We start from the raw sequence: 18,828 nt of genomic DNA on the forward strand, positions 1-18,828 counted from the left end.
GTTAGCGCGCAGGTTCTCCTGCAGCAGGTGAAGAAGGAGGAAGATGACGATGACGTCGGCTTCGTTGACTTCGTGTTTCGAGAGGGAAGAACTGTCGTATGCTACAAAACTGTGTCTCCGCACGAAAAACATACAAAAACAAACATTAAAATGTCCGTTTATCAGTGAGCGAATCCCTACAGTGTGTGTACCTCTTTAGCTTGATGTGTGTGTGTGTGTGTGTGTGTGTGTGTTTGTGTGTGTACATGTACAACACTACACACACTCCTTGCAACCACATTCCACAGGCTTCTCCACGTCCTGCGTGAACGAGGTCCCGTCATCGCATTCGAAGGTGAGCCGCCGGCGTCGGACCCTCAGAGGAGCGCAGCAGGAAGCGGCGGCGGCAGTGGCGGCGGAGGCGGCGTCCGGCTCGACTCCCGCCTGGCACCGACCCCGACATTCGACCCAGGAGAACGGCTTGGACGTCTGGCAGAGGACGGTCCCGTGCTGCAGGCGGTGGTAGTCTCTCACCGGCTCACCTCGACACGGGGACTCTGTGGACGGGGAGGGGGGGGGAGTGAGACATCGTCCAGGCCTCAGAAGTTTTAACAAAAATACATTTCCTAGACAATAGCTTCGATTGTGTACGTTCTAGTGGTTTAAGGCAGGTTGCCCCTCCCCCCCGATCCCTCCTCCTCCCTCACCGATGTCGCAGCTCTCTCCGGTGAATCCCTGCTCACAGACGCAGCGCTCTCCGTCCTCCGTCTCGTGACACTGACCGTGCAGACACCGGACCCCCCGGCACGAGCCCGCCGCCGGCTCCCCCTGCAGGTTGCACAGCGCGCCGCGGTATCCCCCCTCGCAGTCGCAGCGGTACGTCTGCGCGTCCAGCGCCACGCACACGCCCTTCGCACACCTACGGGAGGAGGAAAAAAGACGAATCAACATAAAAAGTTGTATATTTCGTCACATTGACACAACTTCAATGCCGGGACAAACCACACTCACTTGCTGTCGTCGCAGGGGTCGACACCACCGGTTGCCGATGTGACAGCGTCCGCTCCGGTCAGGCCCGCTGTTATCGGCTGGTCACAGTGTTGCCCCGTCCAACCTGACTGGCAGTGACACTGGGGACCCTGTGAAAGACAACATGTCTGCTACTTTATCTACTTCATCCATCACGTGAAGAGACAAATTATTTAAAAAAAACGAAAATAACATTTAACATTATTAAGCTTCTGCCTCATTTATTCTGTACGATGTCATAGTTTATAACTAGGACTGCCGATAATTTATGTATTACATCAGCTTTTATTTTCCAGGAGGAAAAATTAATGAATGCTTCTATTTTAAAATTGAATCGCGATAATCTGGAAAAACTGCATCAAAATGTCTGGTTGTCTCATGTTCGGTTGTCAGAACCGATATTCCAACATCGGAATAAAGTTCTACAGAATTCAGACAGGATCACGACAGTTTCAGAGCAGCAGGTGTTTCGGTTTAACCAGTGACCATGTTAACAGGTGACTTTCGTAGTTAACGTACGTACATTCTACGAGGACACCTACATGTTCTGTTGGTTGGTTTCAACAGCTGACGTCACCACGGACGCATTCGGCTGAGAGTCACCAGATAACACGGTCACTGGTTAAACCAAAACACTCGCTAAATCAAAATAGGCTACTAGCTATTAAACGTGTTGTTTTAAAAACAAGGTCAAACCTCTAAATCGGTGTCATGGTGTTTGACGTTCTGTTCATGAACACAGATAACGGAGTTGGATCATCTACTGACTTGTAGCTCGTAATGTCTCTCTGGTGTAATTCTCCACCAATTTACATGTTTACATCTGGAAACTAAATACCGGGCCGCTTGCTAATGGATTCTCCTCACTCACTATAGCAGCACACTGAACCAGAAAGTCATTTTGCTTAAGTGGCGTTCTCCATCTTGGGTGGTTAATGTCCTCACACAGCTTGACAAGCCTTTGCACACCGCCCTATACTTACATTGACAAACGTATGCATGTCATTGTTTACAAGCCGTGAGAGGGTCCGTAGTATTTCGTCTGTCCCGTCTCCTACCTGAGCAGCGTTGGGCTGACAGACGCCGTGCAGGCAGTAGAGTTTGCGGCAGGCCTGGCAGCCCGGCACCACCCCCGGCTTCATGTGGCCGCGGGTGAAGTCCTGCAGCTCGTGGTTGATGTAGAGGTTCCTGATGCAGCCGTGGAAACTGGACACGTTGAGGGTCTGAGAGGAGAAACCCAGAGAGGCGTCCATCGCCGCCTCAGGCATACCTGCAGAGACAGGCGGCGGTTAACACGGGGGGAACCGATCTAGAGACGGATTAACTTCTGGTCCCGTGAAGCTCAGGTGTTGTTGTCCCCGCCGCTGACCCCTCTTACCTCCGACGTACAGCGGCGCGTCCCCCGTCACCGGCTGGCTGCGGCCCTGACTGTCCAAGGACGTCGGCTCTCCTCCGTCCACAGACAGGTTCACCATCCGATTGAAGGTCACCAGCTCTACGGTGTGAAACTGCCCGTCGTTCACCGTCTCGGTGCTGTATGACGAGTACGCAACACACCTTTTTCTAACACCTTCACATTTGGGAAGCAATCTTAAACTAAATATTCATCACTGAGGGTCCTGTTTAAATATTCACTGGTTTCCATGTTCACATAAAGACACACACACACAACTCCTAATCCTGCTACTCTGGATTACACTTTACTCGTCATACCTTCCCTCTTGTGGCTGCATGTTCACCTCAAACACAGCGATGCCTCAACACAGAACAGTGAAAATATCCAGCAACCTTTTTTTAGGATGGTACTTGCTACTGAAAGCTACAGAAATAAAAGAAAGAGTAAGAGGCAAGAATGCAACTTAAATTAGGCGTGAATTGCCTACAAAGAGTAGGCGTGAGATTTGACCACTAGGGGGCAGAAAGACACATTTACAACTTGATATAGGTACGTTCAGAAAACTCCTTCAATGTAAGATGCTGCACTTAATGTACCGTTCCCTATTTATTTCAGCTGTTTGGTGCTGTGCAGGAAGCGTACAGTCCAGGTTTTACCCTCCAGGTTTGAAAAGTAAAACCGATGCAGAAGTGTCTTGAACCTGCATTCTCTCTAATGACCACCAGGGGGCGACTCCTCTGGTTGTATAGAAGTCTATGAGAAAATGACTCTACTTCTCTCTTGATTTATTACCTCAGTAAACATTGTAAACATGAGTTTATGGTCTCAATCTCTAGTTTCAAGTCTTCTTCAATACAGCATGATGTTCATTTAGTAAATGATGGTCCATTTAGAGTCAAACAGACCATAATGCTTTAGGGGCGGGGCTACACAGTGATTGACAGGTCTCTACCAATGCCAAAAAAACAAGATGGCGATGGCTAGAAAACCTAGATAGCGCTTCAAAACAGCAGTCCACAATAGGCTTAAAAGACAGGAAGAAGAAGAACAGGAAATATGAGCTTTTAAGAGATTTCATTTTCAGAACGTTTGCCAAAAAATAACTACTGAACCCAAACAGAACGATTTATGACTTGTATTTTTTTCAGAACGAGTCTTAATTACCACTTAATTACTCCGTTTATTCAGCCTGATGTTGTGTTCACGTTAGCCGGTTTCTTGTTGGGAATGAAGCTTTCAAAAGAGTTGATATTTGTGTAAGTTTGTGTTCAGCTGTGTCAAACTTTCTACAGTTTTCTCGCTACTTATGTCTTTTCTCTTCATAGAGGATTTGTCACGCTCTCAATCTGCTTTTCTCTGCAGCACACTGTGTGTGTGTGTGTGTGTGTGTGTGTGTTCACAGTGAACCATCCAAACATTTAAGCTCTCGACACCTGATCAAGAGGACACTCGGCTTCGAGTGTCCTCCGACTGCGTCTCTAATTTAAACCAGGAAACACACACACCGCCGATGTCGAGCCGTCCACATTCCCAAACACCGGAGGACTCGCTCTGAGCAACGACGGCACGTCTGACACCAACGCGCTCTGAGCGGCGTTGCCGGGCTACGGCGAGCCCTCGGCTTTCAAAATGCGATGATGGGAACACACTGATGTGATGTTAAACACGTTGAGCTGGTCAGGTTCAGCAAACGCTGTTCAACTCCACTCAAACTATTTAATTCCTTTTAGTTTACACTGATTTAGTCAAACACACCTTTTCATCTACCTGCATGTAGAGGACTGTTCATCCTCAGCATTAAGACAGCTGATTGAGAGGGAAATAGGATTTTACATTCTCGTGTAGGTTTTGTTGTGTTTTTGTGTTTCCGGAAGCATATTCTGAGCTGTGCGTGTTGCTTTTTAAACGGCTCACTGTGGTTTTATTGGAGCACAAAACATAATAAGTTTAAGCCAGAGAACATGAGCTGTGATGCCAAATGAATCCGGGGCTGTAAAGTGTGTGTGAGTGTGTGTGTGTGTGTGTGTGTGTGTGTGTGTACCTGTAGATAGCGGTGGCTGGCTGGTTACCGGGGTCATATGTAACCCTGACGTGACCCTGATGGAGCTCCACAGCGATTGGCTCATTGTCTCCGTTATAGAGCAAGATGCCGTTGTCTTCCGCTGTTGACACCTGAAACACACACACACATTAAGACACACTAATCAGAGTGTGTGTGTGTGTGTGTGTGTGTGTGTGAGCTGCTGATATAGTTGATATTCTATCACCTGCAGAGTGATGTTGGCTTGAGGCCAGTTCTTGACGTCTTGGAGCTGAACGTAAGAGTCCCTGTCGACGAAGTTGACGCTGACCAGCTTCTCGCAGCTCCGACCCTCGAAGCCGGGCAGACACTGGCAGACCGCCGCCCCCTCCTGCTCCACGCAGGGGGCGGCGTTCAGACACGGAGTCAGCTGGCAGAGGGACGGGGGAGGAAGGGCCCCCTCGCACGACTCGCCACTGGGAGGAAGAAGAAGAAGAAGAAGAAGTCGGCGAGGGCGTCAGAGAGTTTGATCGTAGGGTTAGGGGCTCGAAGTAAATCACGAGGTGAATCATGGAATAATGACTTTAAATCAAGTTTTCTTTTTACCCTTACAGGAACACTTTACCCCAAAAATCTACCGCATGTTTCAAGTCGTACGCTCACTGCTTCACTAAAAACGTACTAAACACTTCCTCACAAACACTACTCGTGTGTTTTAAATAGCCATGTTTTACTGAAGATGCGCGTGTTCTATGTTGTATAGTGAGCGTTCGGACGGATGAAGGATTATACTGCTCGACTTGTGTGACAGTTTGTAAAGAGATGTTTTCATATCGGCTGTTGTTGAACGTTCTCCGTCTTTTGATTCTACGTTCACCGCGGAGGCGTGTGAGAAAAACAAACGTTTTCTTCAAGATGACAAAGACACTTTTTTTGTCTAATTGAAATACAAACGATCACTTTGTTGGGGAAGAATTCCTTTAAACAGAAACAAAAGAATTTCCAGAGTCCTGACAGTCTTCAGTGTCCGGGGTCAATCATCTACAGTATTCCCAGTGTTCCCAGTATTCCCAGTGTTCCCAGTATTCCCAGTGTTCCCAGTGTTCCCAGTATTGCCAGTGTTCCCAGTGTTCCCAGTGTTCCCAGTGTTCCCAGTGTTCTCAGTGTTCCCAGTATTCCCAGTGTTCCCAGTATTCCCAGTGTTCCCAGTGTTCTCAGTATTCCCAGTGTTCCCAGTGTTCCCAGTGCTCTCAGTGTTCCCAGTGTTCTCAGTGTTCCCAGTGTTCCCAGTGTTCTCAGTATTCCCAGTGTTCCCAGTGTTCCCAGTGTTCTCAGTGTTCCCAGTGTTCCCAGTGTTCTCAGTATTCCCAGTGTTCCCAGTGTTCCCAGTGTTCTCAGTGTTCCCAGTGTTCCCAGTGTTCTCAGTATTCCCAGTGTTCCCAGTGTTCCCAGTGCTCTCAGTGTTCCCAGTGTTCTCAGTGTTCCCAGTGTTCCCAGTGTTCTCAGTATTCCCAGTGTTCTCAGTGTTCCCAGTGTTCCCAGTGTTCTCAGTGTTCCCAGTATTCCCAGTGTTCCCAGTGTTCCCAGTGTTCTCAGTGTTCCCAGTGTTCCCAGTGCTCTCAGTGTTCTCAGTGTTCCCAGTGTTCTCAGTATTCCCAGTGTTCCCAGTATTCCCAGTGTTCTCAGTGTTCCCAGTGTTCTCAGTGTTCCCAGTGTTCTCAGTATTCCCAGTGTTCCCAGTATTCCCAGTGCTCTCAGTGTTCCCAGTGTTCTCAGTGTTCCCAGTGCTCTCAGTGTTCCCAGTGTTCCCAGTGTTCCCAGTATTCCCAGTGTTCTCAGTGTTCCCAGTGTTCCCAGTGTTCCCAGTATTCCCAGTGTTCTCAGTATTCCCAGTGTTCCCAGTATTCCCAGTGCTCTCAGTGTTCCCAGTGTTCTCAGTGCTCTCAGTGTTCCCAGTGTTCCCAGTGTTCTCAGTATTCCCAGTGTTCCCAGTGTTCCCAGTGCTCTCAGTGTTCTCAGTGTTCCCAGTGTTCTCAGTATTCCCAGTGTTCCCAGTATTCCCAGTGTTCTCAGTGTTCCCAGTGTTCTCAGTGTTCCCAGTATTCCCAGTATTCCCAGTGTTCCCAGTGTTCTCAGTATTCCCAGTGTTCCCAGTGCTCTCAGTGTTCCCAGTGTTCCCAGTGTTCCCAGTGTTCTCAGTATTCCCAGTGTTCCCAGTATTCCCAGTGTTCTCAGTATTCCCAGTATTCCCAGTGTTCCCAGTGTTCCCAGTATTTCCAGTGTTCCCAGTATTCCCAGTGTTCCCAGTGTTCTCAGTATTCCCAGTGTTCCCAGTGTTCTCAGTATTCCCAGTGTTCTCAGTGTTCCCAGTATTCCCAGTGTTCCCAGTGTTCCCAGTATTCCCAGTGTTCCCAGTGTTCTCAGTATTCCCAGTGTTCCCAGTGTTCTCAGTATTCCCAGTGTTCCCAGTGTTCTCAGTATTCCCAGTGTTCCCAGTGTTCTCAGTGTTCCCAGTGTTCCCAGTATTCCCAGTGTTCCCAGTGTTCTCAGTGTTCCCAGTATTCCCAGTGTTCCCAGTGTTCCCAGTATTCCCAGTGTTCCCAGTGTTCTCAGTGTTCCCAGTATTCCCAGTATTCCCAGTGTTCCCAGTGTTCTCAGTATTCCCAGTGTTCCCAGTGTTCCCAGTGTTCCCAGTATTCCCAGTGTTCCCAGTGTTCTCAGTATTCCCAGTGTTCCCAGTGTTCTCAGTATTCCCAGTGTTCTCAGTATTCCCAGTATTCCCAGTATTCCCAGTGTTCTCAGTATTCCCAGTGTTCCCAGTGTTCCCAGTGTTCCCAGTATTCCCAGTATTCCCAGTGTTCCCAGTGTTCCCAGTACCTGTATCCCTGCGGACAGACGCAGCTGTAGCCGTCCAGATGGTCGACACACTGAGCTCCGTTCTGACAGCGATGATCCACACATTCATTATAGTTTATGCTGCAGTCTGGCCCCACCCAGCCTGGAATACACACACATCTGCAGAGCGCACACACACAATCACACACACACACACTTCATGACACATGGTGTAGGATTTTGGGGAGTCAACACAGACCTCAGCAAAATCCAAAAGTATGAAGGTGATATCTACACCTTCATACTTGCTTGTCTGCTTGTGTCTATATTTTAAATCTCATCTGGGATCCGACATTTTGCTGATCCGGGCAGAGATAAAGTGTGAACGTGTGAGTGAGTGTGTGTGTGTGTGTGTGTGTGTGTGTGTGTGTGTGTGTGTGTGTGTGTGTGTGTGTGTGTGTGTCGTCACCTGGGGCCGATAGGGGTGCTGATGCAGGTGGACTGATGCTGACAGGGGTTTCTACCTGGAGAACACACACCCTCCTCTTCCTCACAAAGCAGACCTGAGAACGAGAGGAGAGAGAGAGACTCTCAGAACAAAGTGTTTTCTCCTCTCAACATGTTGTTTTCTAATAAACCAAATATGTGTTCATTACTGTTTCCTCATGAACATCCCTGAGTGGATGAAGGAGGCAAAGCGCCGGTTCCGGTGTCTCACCTGTGTAGTTGGGAGGACACAAGCAGGTGTAGTTGCCCACGTCGTCCACACAGGTGGCGCCGTTCTCACACCCGTGGTCCTGACAGTCGTCCACGTTCACCTCGCAGAAGGTTCCGTGGAAACCAAACGCACACGCGCAGCTAGACGGACAAAAAAACAAAGAGACAAACACACACCTCGGTATCCACACTGACTACTCACGTTTAAAACAAGAGAAAGATATTCAGACACGGTTTATCGACAAACAACATCATTTAAAAATAGACAGTAAAAATGTACAATAAAATATTATAAACAACCAAATAAAGAGTACGTTAAGACACGTATGTTACTAAAGTGACACTTAAAGTAACTTAAGTGTGTACTTAAAGAGTAGAGTAGTGCAGAGGTGCATTCACGATGACGATAAACTTAAAGGGAAACGTTTACATGCTAACGTTTACATGCTAATGAATTAGCCTTGTTAGCACTTAGCACGCTGTAAGTGTCGTGTCTGACGGCGGTCTGAGAACAGAGCGGCTCGTTCCAACAGTGATGCCGTCACGTCTCCAGCTCACAAAGCTCAGAGTGTTACTTTTATGTATGTCATATTTATCTACGCTGTTTAAACAACTGCGAACAATTAGCGCATAAGTAGAGCACGCGACATTCTAAATGTTAGCTCACACCCATAGACTGTATACGTGAGAAGTGGACGTAGTCAGCGAGACGTCATCCGCCGGTCTGTGGACTGATGTTTGGAGGCCCCCCGAGTTCGATATTTTGGCCGTCGCCATCTTGGCTTTTTTGCAACCAGTGAACAGGAAGTGACCGTATTTGGACTGCGGAGGAGTGACGTAGAGACGCCATACGTCTCTGGTAGAGACCTGTCAATCACCAAAATGGCCGAACACAGAGGAGGAAGTCCAGCAGTGAGCTGAGATGATTAAAACGCCCCGAAGGAGCGTCAACAACCTGGATGTCCTAAATGTGTTTCCTTTTGTTGTTAGAGTTTTGGGATAAGGCTTTTCAGGCAGGACACGTCTGGTTGTTTTATTGCGGTTTCTGTTTTTTTCTTCCATCCCAATCTACAGACTCTTTAAGAATTCTTACCTGAATCCTCTCGTCTGTTCGTCACTGATGCAGATTCCTCCGTTGGTGCAGGGATTACTGACACAAGCATCGACCGGAGTCTCGCAGTGTTTACCCTGAAATATCACACACACACACACACACACACACACACAACATCAACTAGAGTATTTTGATGGGATTAATATCAGAGACAGATGTAGGCTCAAAATAATCTGCGACAGCACGCAAACACAGCGGTTTCAAATGTTCAGCTCGGGGTTTGTAAACGGATTGTCGTCGTGTGTCTACGGGGGGAAACATTGTGATTACGAGGTCACAAGGTGGTGGACTTCCTCAATGCTGTGTTCCACAGAAAAGGTAACGCACACACACACACACACACACACACACACACACACACACACACACACACACACACACACACACACACACACACACACACACACACACACACACACACACACAGTGTCGTACCGTGAAGCCGGACTTGCAGGTACAGGTGTACAGCTCTGTGTGGTGGACTTGACAGACACCCTGGTTCAGGCAGGGAGAGGTCACGCATGGGCTGCATTTGGCCTGAACGGACGCCTCTACCGGACCTGTCGAGACACAGACACACACACACACACACACACACACACACACACACACACACACACAAATCGACAAATCGTATTAGCTGACTGAGAATGTCTTCGGTCACGGACGGACGAGTTAGTGTGCATACTGTCAACGAGCCTTAAACACGTTTCTTTTTGACGAAACCGGAGGAGGGATCAGTTCCTCCACCGTGTGGATGAGCAGAAGAAGAAACTGGTTTGATATAAACAGAAGGCATCAGAGTGAAACAACTTGTAATATCATAATGATTTGTGTGTTTTCACCACGTGTGTCACTTCACTAGTGTTGCTTAAAGATACGACACCGTATTTATGTTTTGGCACGACTTCTGTTTGGTGTTAAAGATGACAGGCGAGCAATGAAAACATGGAAAGCAATTAATACATAAATAAATATAAGAAAGAATGAACAGACGAGTGTAAAAGAACACACAGATGAAACAGTAGCAGATACTGGAGGAGAACATTCTGTTTCCTTCTTTACATTAATCACAATATTGCAAAAACAATCTGAAAATAATCAGTTTGAACAAGAAACGTTCCTTAAAAAAAAGCAAAGAAAAGAAAAGCGCAGTAATGAAGGGGAAAATAACTATGACACTTGTATATATATATATATATATATATATATATAATGTGTTATTATTTGTACCAATAGGTAAGGAATCAGAGAGAAATGGTTGCTGTAATGTTTAACTGACACGTGATCCACTTCAGAGAAGTTTAAGCTTTTAAAACGACTTAAACTCACAAAGGTTATTACCGTTACAATAATAAATGTTACATCAACAGTTGTAAGTGAGGAGGTATATCTTTACAGAGCTTGTCCGTGTGTGTTTTTGATTTAATTATAATCTTTATTGATAATATGAACTATAAAATACTAGTTTTGTGGCAGGTTTGTGCGTCTTTATCGAGCATATAGTGAGAAATGCTTTGCGTTAAAATACAGAAACTGCAAACGGGCCCGTGTGAGACGTGAGGGATCATCAATCACAGCGAGCTGCTCTCAACTCATTCTACGCTGCTGGAATATTTAGATATTTAAAAATGGATCAATTAGCGGCTGTGATAACACACACAGGGTCTGACAAAACCGTCACTAATGGAAAGTTCACACTCTCTTCACACCATGAGGAGAGAGGGACCAGACCTCTGCTGCTGTGTGCTTAACAAGTTAAACTAGGTTGTGTGTGTTTCAGCTGTTAACATGATTTGCCTCTGAACCTTTTTTTTTGTTATTATTTCACAACTCTGATTCACTGCAGATTAATTAAGCGTCTCCTGGCGTCTTCCTGTTGATAGCGAATCCCAACACACAAAAGAGTAAAACACATTGAATAAAAGATCACAGAGATGAGTTCAGTGAAGATTACAGCGCAGCTGACGAAGCAGCGCGAGCAATATTATAGCTTATAATCAAATATGATGAAGAGCTTTGTTTGCACTGCAAAGGATACAAAATTGCGCGGATGTCGCCAGCAATTGAGCAGATGTTTTTGGTGACGTTTAATAAGAAAATACAAGGTCATCTCATCAAATTTCATTTTCTGTTATAAAAGACCGAATCTAGCTGAAGGTAACATAACATAACATCTTTTATTTCCTGCAAACTGAATCAAATAAGGTTCCTTTCTATACTTTTATAAAACTTGTTTTCACGGTAGCCACAGGTCAACCTGCATCCACATGAATGAAAACATCTTTTCTGCTCCGCTTCAGCTCCTCTCTGACCTTGCACGTGTGTTCTTGTGCATCTTAAACAAAAACCCATAACAGTTAAGAGCTCAACTCACACGGCGACAGTGTTCACAAAGAATGTGTCAAATCTGTTTCTGGAGGCGCTCACAGCTGAAGACAAGTGTGCACCGCGGCGTCTTCAGCTGTGACAGGTGTGTAGGAGTGAAAGCAGCCAACTCCTGATGGAGGTCACACACACACTAAAAAGCTCCTTTTTTTATTAAAGATAATAAAGGAGGAAGCGACGGCATGTGGGCGTTTATTCTCTCAGATCATTTCACAAAGACAGACCCACACACGGGAATGAAACAGCCGGTTTAACCTGCGTTCCTCACAAATCACCGACGGACCACAGTCGCGTCACGTCAACGTGTTTAAGATGTCAGGTCACTTTGATTTTTGGAAAGCACTTAATAACCAATTAAAGATGTTTTTACCGAACAACAAAATGTTCAAAAAACGACCGAAACAGCTGCCGAGCTTCTCCTTCACGTACAGTTTTGCACGTGTGTGATTTTAAAGTCGGGGGGGGGGGGGGGGGTCAGCTTACCCTGACACTGGAAGCTGTCGGCGGGAGTGGTGAGCAGCAGCTTGCCCTCCATGCCGCGCGGCCCGGCACAGCGGGCGATACCGGGCTCCTTGTAGCCGCTCTTCACCCAGTCTGACAGCCAGAGCAGACGGCAGTCACAGTACAGGGGGTTGGCTCCGATCGCTCTGGTGAGGAGGAAGGAACAGAGTCAACCCCACGGGCAGAGGGGAGGAGAGAGGGGGGGGGGGGGTGAGAAATACATTTATTATAGAGGTAGAGAAGGAGAAAAGAAGAAGGAGAGGGAGAGAGAGGAAGGTCAAATGAAAGAAGAAAAGAGAGAGTAAAGGAAGGAAGGAAAAGGAGAACAAGTAAAAGAAATGGGATGAGGAAGGTGGGAGGGATGGAACACAGGAGACAAGGTGTGAGAGGACGGACAACACAAGAGATAGAGAGGTTAAGAGGATGAGGAGAGGAGGAAGGAGACAGACAGAAAGAAATTAAGAAAGACAGAAAGAATGAGAAAGACAGACAGAAAGAAAGAGAGAACGAAAGACAGCATAAAATGAAAACGAAAGAGAGAACGAAAGAAACAAATAAAAGGACAAACAGGGACATTTAAGAGAGAGAGAAAGACAGACAGACCAAAAGACAGGAAGAGACACAAAGGAGAGAAAGAAAGAACAAAAGAAAGAGAAGAGAGAGAAAACTAAAAACTACATTTCTGCACTAATCTTTAAAGCCACATGGTGGAGCTCTCAGTCCTCACAGCGCTGCTCAGACACACACACACACACACACACACACACACACACACACACACACACACACACACACACACACACACACACACACACACACACACACACGATCATGGAGCTAATAATGTCCATTTAGATCAGGTCAATTGATTCACTTGATAAGATTATCACAGACAAATGTGGGATCAAATATTACTCATCATGTAATACACACACGCACACACACACACACACACACACACACACACACACACACACAGAACAAGGTCATATGAGAGAATATTTTATTCTCCTCAGTCGATTAAACTCCATCAGGAACAATTGATGAGGAGGAACACACTTCCTGACATTTCTATTGGTTGGTTGGGCTCTTCTGCTGAGATCTGAGGGCATGGAGATAAAGAGAAGCGTCTTTGATGTCCATTGTCCAGTTTGTCTGTTTTCAATTATAATAAACTTTCAGTAGCATTTGTGCTCAACTCTAGAAAATCGAACTAAGCTCTGAAGAAGACGGCACCAAGTCCTCAGTTCTTACCGATTCATTTGGTGAGAAAAATATTATCATGAACCAAACAAAGAATCAAGGATTTTCCTTCAGTTTAACAGACCGGTGTAAAGATCCTCTGCAGGTTAGTAAAATGACATATATGACGTCAGAGTAAAGACTCAATCAAAGAACCTGTCGGAGAGAATCTGTGTGCAGAAACTAAAAAAGGGGATTTTCTTTTTGATCACAAATGTTTGTGTTGCTGCTTCACAAAACCATGAAATGTTGAATTCCAACATGAAATCATCCATCAGAACCATCGGACACTTCAACAGATACAAAGAAACTCAATCTTTAGCTAGAAATACAAGATCATTTTACAGTTATTTCAGAAGCAGCAGAAGACAAAAACAAAAAAATAAAACACTCCCTCCACCTGCCCTCCATCACCTCTTCCTCGCCTCCTTTCCTTATTCCCTCTCATCTTCAACCTTCCCTCCACCATCCATCTCTCCTCTCCTACTTACTGTAGATCCTCAGATTGACTCACATGGGTCACGCTTGACTGAAGATGATTATACTGTATATGCAGTCACTCACACTCACACACACACACACACACACACACACACACACACACACACACACGCCTCAGATAAATAGACCCATGGGGACGTGATGGATCTCTCCAGCTAATTCAATCCACCAAGCAGCCACTTGAAACCACTCCCTCTCTGGGAACTGGCCTTGATCTGACTTGAGGGGGATGAACACACACACACACACACACACACACACACACACACACACACACACACACACACAGACCTCATTCTGTCAGCGAAGGACGGACCCCGCTGTGCGTTGTGTGTGTGCATGTGTGTGCTACACGCATGCTTGAGTGCTTACAGGTGAGACAGGGAGACCACGTCGCTGAAGATGCCCCGCTGCAGCTCGGAGATGTCGTTGCCGTGGAGAGAGCTGAAAGACGGACACAGCGGAGGGTCAGAGAGGCGGTTCGACACTGAGAGCTCAGAGACCACAAAGTCCAAAAAACAGATGGTGGCTTGCTGTAATAAAGCGAGGGGATGACAGTGATGTGGCTGGGCCAGTGAAGTATGGTGTGTGTGTGTGTGTGTGTGTGTGTGAGAGCTCACAGCAGCCTCAGAGATCGAAGGCCACCCAGCGCCAGAGGAGGGATGCAGCGTAGAGAGTTGTAGCTGAGGATCCTGCAGGAGGAGAAAACAACACACAACAATATATATTATTAACACACTTCAACCTCGACAGCTGTTGGTCAGATTTCCATGAAAGTGATCCAAAATAAAAAGGATCAAAATGTTAAAATCCCTGTCAAACCCGGGGTTTAAACCCTCTATCTCTCTCGCTCACGCACATCAAATGTACTTAAAATAAACACTTACAAATCAAAGCTTTACTAGATAATGGGTCAATACAATTTGGTCGACACTCGTCTCTTCGGTTGCGTTGTTGTCTCGTAGCTCTGCGGGGCGGCTTCCCTGTCCTACTGTACACTTCACGGAGAAATAGTCGATTCATTTAGTAAATCTGTTTAAATTAAATTAAATTAAAAGGTTATTACAGTAAGTTGAAAATCTAAAACTTTATTGTCCTTCCTCTCATGACAAAAGACGTGTGTGTGTGTGTGTGTGTGTGTGTGTGTGTGTGTGTGTGTGTGTGTGTGTGTGGACTCACAGAGTGGTGAGCTGGCTCATGTTGAAGAAGGAGTCATCCGACAGGGAGCTGATTTTATTGTTGCTCAGATCTCTGCAGAGGCAAAGGTCAATATCAATCAATACAGACAGACACTCACACACACACACACACACACACAATACACTACAGGGGTCCCATTACTCACACAAATATATATATATATAGTACACATACCGTAGGAAGGCACTAATAACACACACACACACACACACACACACACACACACACACATTGTCTCACACAGAGACGAGGTTAATTTGCTGCTCATCTTTGAGTTCAGTTGATCACATGAAGGAGTTTTTTGTGTGTTTGTGGGAGATATATGAATGCGTGACGCTGTCTTGGAATGAGATTTAGCTGCAGAGTGCACAGCTCCCCCTGCTGGACGTGTCTATGAACACACACTGGGTTTTGTCTGCACATGCAGCTCTTTTACGAGTAACAAAATGACAAAGTGTCACTGTGTGTGTTTAAAGTGCTGATTCTCAGCTTTGCATTTAGTGTGTTAGATGTGCTGTGTCGGACTTTTAGCACTTCCTTTTTGTCTACGGTCCCTCAGTTTTAGGGGAGCAAAAACGTCATTGTGTTTAAAATAAAGACATGTGTGTGTTTCACGCTGCCATCTTGGTCCAGCACGTCTTGTAGAAGAGATTCAAAATCTCAACGGGAAAATCTGTGAAAGCTTAGAGCTTCACTTATAATCCAGTGCGTCAGCGTAACTGCACTGTATCACAATACAATAACTCCTTTACTAAACGTAGACGTGTTCACGGAGCCGGTGGAGCAGAAAAGGTGTGATTAGAATTACTGTTCACACAGTCAGTGGTTGTAAAAGAGGCTGAGGGTCAGAGGAGGAGCAGTGGCTCTTACACAAGCTGCAGGTATTTAAAAGTGGCTAACTCCTGAGGAACACTGGTGAACTGGTTTCCATCCAGATACCTGAGAGGACGAGAGAGAGGGGGGGGGGGGGGAGAGAGAAAGAGAGAGAGAGAGCGAGAGGGGGAGAGAGAGAGAGAGAGGGGGGGGGGGAGACCGAGAGAGAGAGAGAGCGAGAGACAGAGGGGGAGAGAGAGAGAGATACAGAGATACAGAGAGAGGGAGAGAGAGATACAGAGAGAGGGAGAGAGATACAGAGAGAGGGAGAGAGAGAGAGAGATACAGACAGAGGGAGAGAGAGAGAGAGATACAGAGAGAGGGAGAGAGATACAGAGAGAGAGAGAGAGATACAGAGAGAGGGAGGGAGGGAGAGAGAGAGATACAGAGAGAGAGAGGGAGGGAGAGAGAGAGATTTATTGTTACATCTCTGCTAAATAATTCTCCATTCAGGAAATGCTGAGATCACTTCACACATAATCAAAAGCTTTTGAAATTAAATGAACAAGTGGCTTTAATATGAAAGAAAACGTTAATTAACGTGTCTGTTTACTGCAGAAAAACAATCAGAGCACCGATAGAAACGGTTTTCAAGTATAATTTGTGTGCCAACTACCTCAGAAACCCACAATTACAGTTTCTTAATCACAGAAGATAAACATCGCGGATAAGATAATTACTGTTGCATCTTTTACTCGACCTCATTAAGGTTTCATACAACAGGAAGATGATTTGATCTAATTAATAGCGCATGAAAGAGAACATAAACACAACAATATAAATAATAACAGAATGTGCAAAGGGAGGCCAAAAGGCTTTAACAGGTCTCCCTCAGTATTTGATTAAACAACCAAATCAAATAAACTTAATTATACAATTTTGAATAAGAATAAGTTTCAAAACATCGTCATCATCCTTTAAAAAAAAAGTACACTGAATGTACGCTAGGCTACATAGAAGGTACACTAGGCTACATAGAACGTACGCTAGGTTACATTGAACGTACGCTAGGCTACATAGAATGTACGCTAGGCTACATAGAACGTACACTAGGTTACATAGAACGTACGCTAGGCTACATAGAACGTACGCTAGGCTACATAGAACGTTGGCTAGGTTACATTGAACGTACGCTAGGCTACATAGAACGTACGCTAGGCTACATAGAACATTGGCTAGGTTACATTGAACGTACGCTAGGCTACATAGAACGTACGCTAGGTTATATTGAACATATGTTAGGCTACATAGAACGTACGCTAGGTTACATTGAACGTACACTAGGTTACATTGAACGTACGCTAGGTTATATAGAACGTACGTTAGGCTACATAGAACGTACGCTAGGCTACATAGAACGTACGCTAGGTTACATTGAACGTACACTAGGTTACATAGAACGTACGCTAGGCTACATAGAACGTACGCTAGGCTACATAGAACGTACGCTAGGTTATATAGAACGTACGTTAGGCTACATAGAACGTACACTAGGCTAAATAGAAAGTATGCTAGCATTTCATATTATATTCCATGCTATATGTAGGCTAGAATGATCAGAACATTCAGGCCCCCTCAGGTTGTCCAGATGTGTACTCTATATCAAAGTTATTTGGCGACCAAAAATAAATCTCCTGCGACCCATCTATGGGTCCTGACCCACGCTTTGGGAATAACTGTTACATAACAGTGTTCTCATCTTTAGGACTAAAGCTGGAGAGTCAAGAGAACAAGCAAGTAAGTTCTAAACAGGCATGTGACGTGAAATGCAACTCAAGTGAGGAAAAAAGTTGCTGTGTTTGGCGTTTTTTTGTTTGGACTCACAGCTCGGTGACGTTGCGGGGGAGTCCTCTGGGCAGAGCCTGCAGGTGTTTGTTGCTGCAGCGGACCACTGTGTCCATACAGGTGCACTGGACGGGACACTGCGGCCCCGGAGCACAGCTGCTGTCCTCCAGCACAGAACCTGAACAGACGGGGTGGGGGGGGGGGGGAGGATTACTTCAATTACATTGAGGTGACATTGTATTGCTGCTGTCATGTTAAAAAGACGACTCCCTGTTCAAAATACTCTGGTCCACAAACTAACATTTGAACTTTCATATGAAAACTTCGACCCTCTCAGACGGTTATTCGTTCATGGGGAGCTCTGATAGATCGATGACTAGAAGTTCATTCTCAGCTACAGTGAAACAAATTAGTGTTAAAATAGTTTTCCATGAAAACACAACATTTTCCAGGACATTTGACATTTTCCTCTCATTTTCCACGTGTGCATTTTCTTTTTCGTCTCTGTCTACCTGCTCCAGTGCAGATTAATGTTGCAGTGATTAATCCGTCAGTAGTATTCGTGTTTAATAGTGTGTGTGTGTGTGTGTGTGTGCGTATCGCACCGTCCTCGCAGCGGAAGTCGGGGACGGCCACGTCCTGCAGCGGGATCTCTCGGAGGAAGGCGGGGCCCTGGCAGCGAGGATTCCCCGTCACGATGCGCCGGCTCCGAAGCCACGCGCCGAACCAGGACAGGCGGCAGTCGCAGTTAAACGGGTTGGCCAGAAGATTCCTTGATGGGACAAGAGGGGAGATGTGTAGAGTGGGACACAAAGACACAATGTGTATGTGTGTGTGTGTGTGTGTGTGTGTGTGTGTGTGTGTGTGTGTCACTAACAGCGTGGACAGGTTGGGCAGGGTGTCGAAGGCTCCGGGCAGGATGGTGCTCAGCTGGTTGTCATAGAGGGAGAGCAGCCTGACGTTGCTCAGACCCGTGAAGCTGCCGTTATGGATGCAGCTGATCTTGTTGTTCCTCAGCATCCTGCAGACACACACACACACACACACACACACACACACACACACACACACACACACACACACACACACATTTACAACACGCCACACACATATTCAGATTTAAGAGACTGTGCTGTTGGAATGCTTTGGAAACCAGTTTTTAGGTAGTTTAGGTCGTCATTTTGTTGGTAAATCCACTTTTATAGGTGCTTTATTTTACTATATAATTTAATATTTCCTACATTATGT

The 18,828-nt window shown here is 46.0% G+C and overlaps 1 protein-coding gene across 1 annotated transcript in view; it reads right to left on the reverse strand.

Moving 5' to 3' along the window:
* Positions 1-255: 255 nt before the first annotated feature.
* LOC306696249 (slit homolog 1 protein-like) overlaps positions 256-18,828 on the reverse strand; it is a gene marked incomplete at both ends in the record, with an annotated part of 54,726 nt that continues 36,153 nt past the window's right edge. The window contains 20 exons of the mRNA XM_079159819.1: positions 256-536; positions 687-898; positions 991-1,118; positions 2,067-2,278; positions 2,387-2,541; positions 4,446-4,576; positions 4,672-4,900; positions 7,302-7,439; positions 7,729-7,822; positions 7,978-8,117; positions 9,070-9,164; positions 9,526-9,650; positions 11,962-12,125; positions 14,095-14,166; positions 14,343-14,414; positions 14,902-14,973; positions 15,793-15,861; positions 17,620-17,758; positions 18,186-18,352; positions 18,458-18,601. Coding sequence (XP_079015945.1) covers positions 256-536; positions 687-898; positions 991-1,118; positions 2,067-2,278; positions 2,387-2,541; positions 4,446-4,576; positions 4,672-4,900; positions 7,302-7,439; positions 7,729-7,822; positions 7,978-8,117; positions 9,070-9,164; positions 9,526-9,650; positions 11,962-12,125; positions 14,095-14,166; positions 14,343-14,414; positions 14,902-14,973; positions 15,793-15,861; positions 17,620-17,758; positions 18,186-18,352; positions 18,458-18,601 — 2,839 coding nt within the window. The remainder of the gene's footprint in view (positions 537-686; positions 899-990; positions 1,119-2,066; positions 2,279-2,386; positions 2,542-4,445; positions 4,577-4,671; positions 4,901-7,301; positions 7,440-7,728; positions 7,823-7,977; positions 8,118-9,069; positions 9,165-9,525; positions 9,651-11,961; positions 12,126-14,094; positions 14,167-14,342; positions 14,415-14,901; positions 14,974-15,792; positions 15,862-17,619; positions 17,759-18,185; positions 18,353-18,457; positions 18,602-18,828) is intronic.

This window comes from Pholis gunnellus, assembly GCF_910591455.1.
Source record: "Pholis gunnellus genome assembly, chromosome: 5".
NCBI lineage: Eukaryota > Metazoa > Chordata > Actinopteri > Perciformes > Pholidae > Pholis > Pholis gunnellus.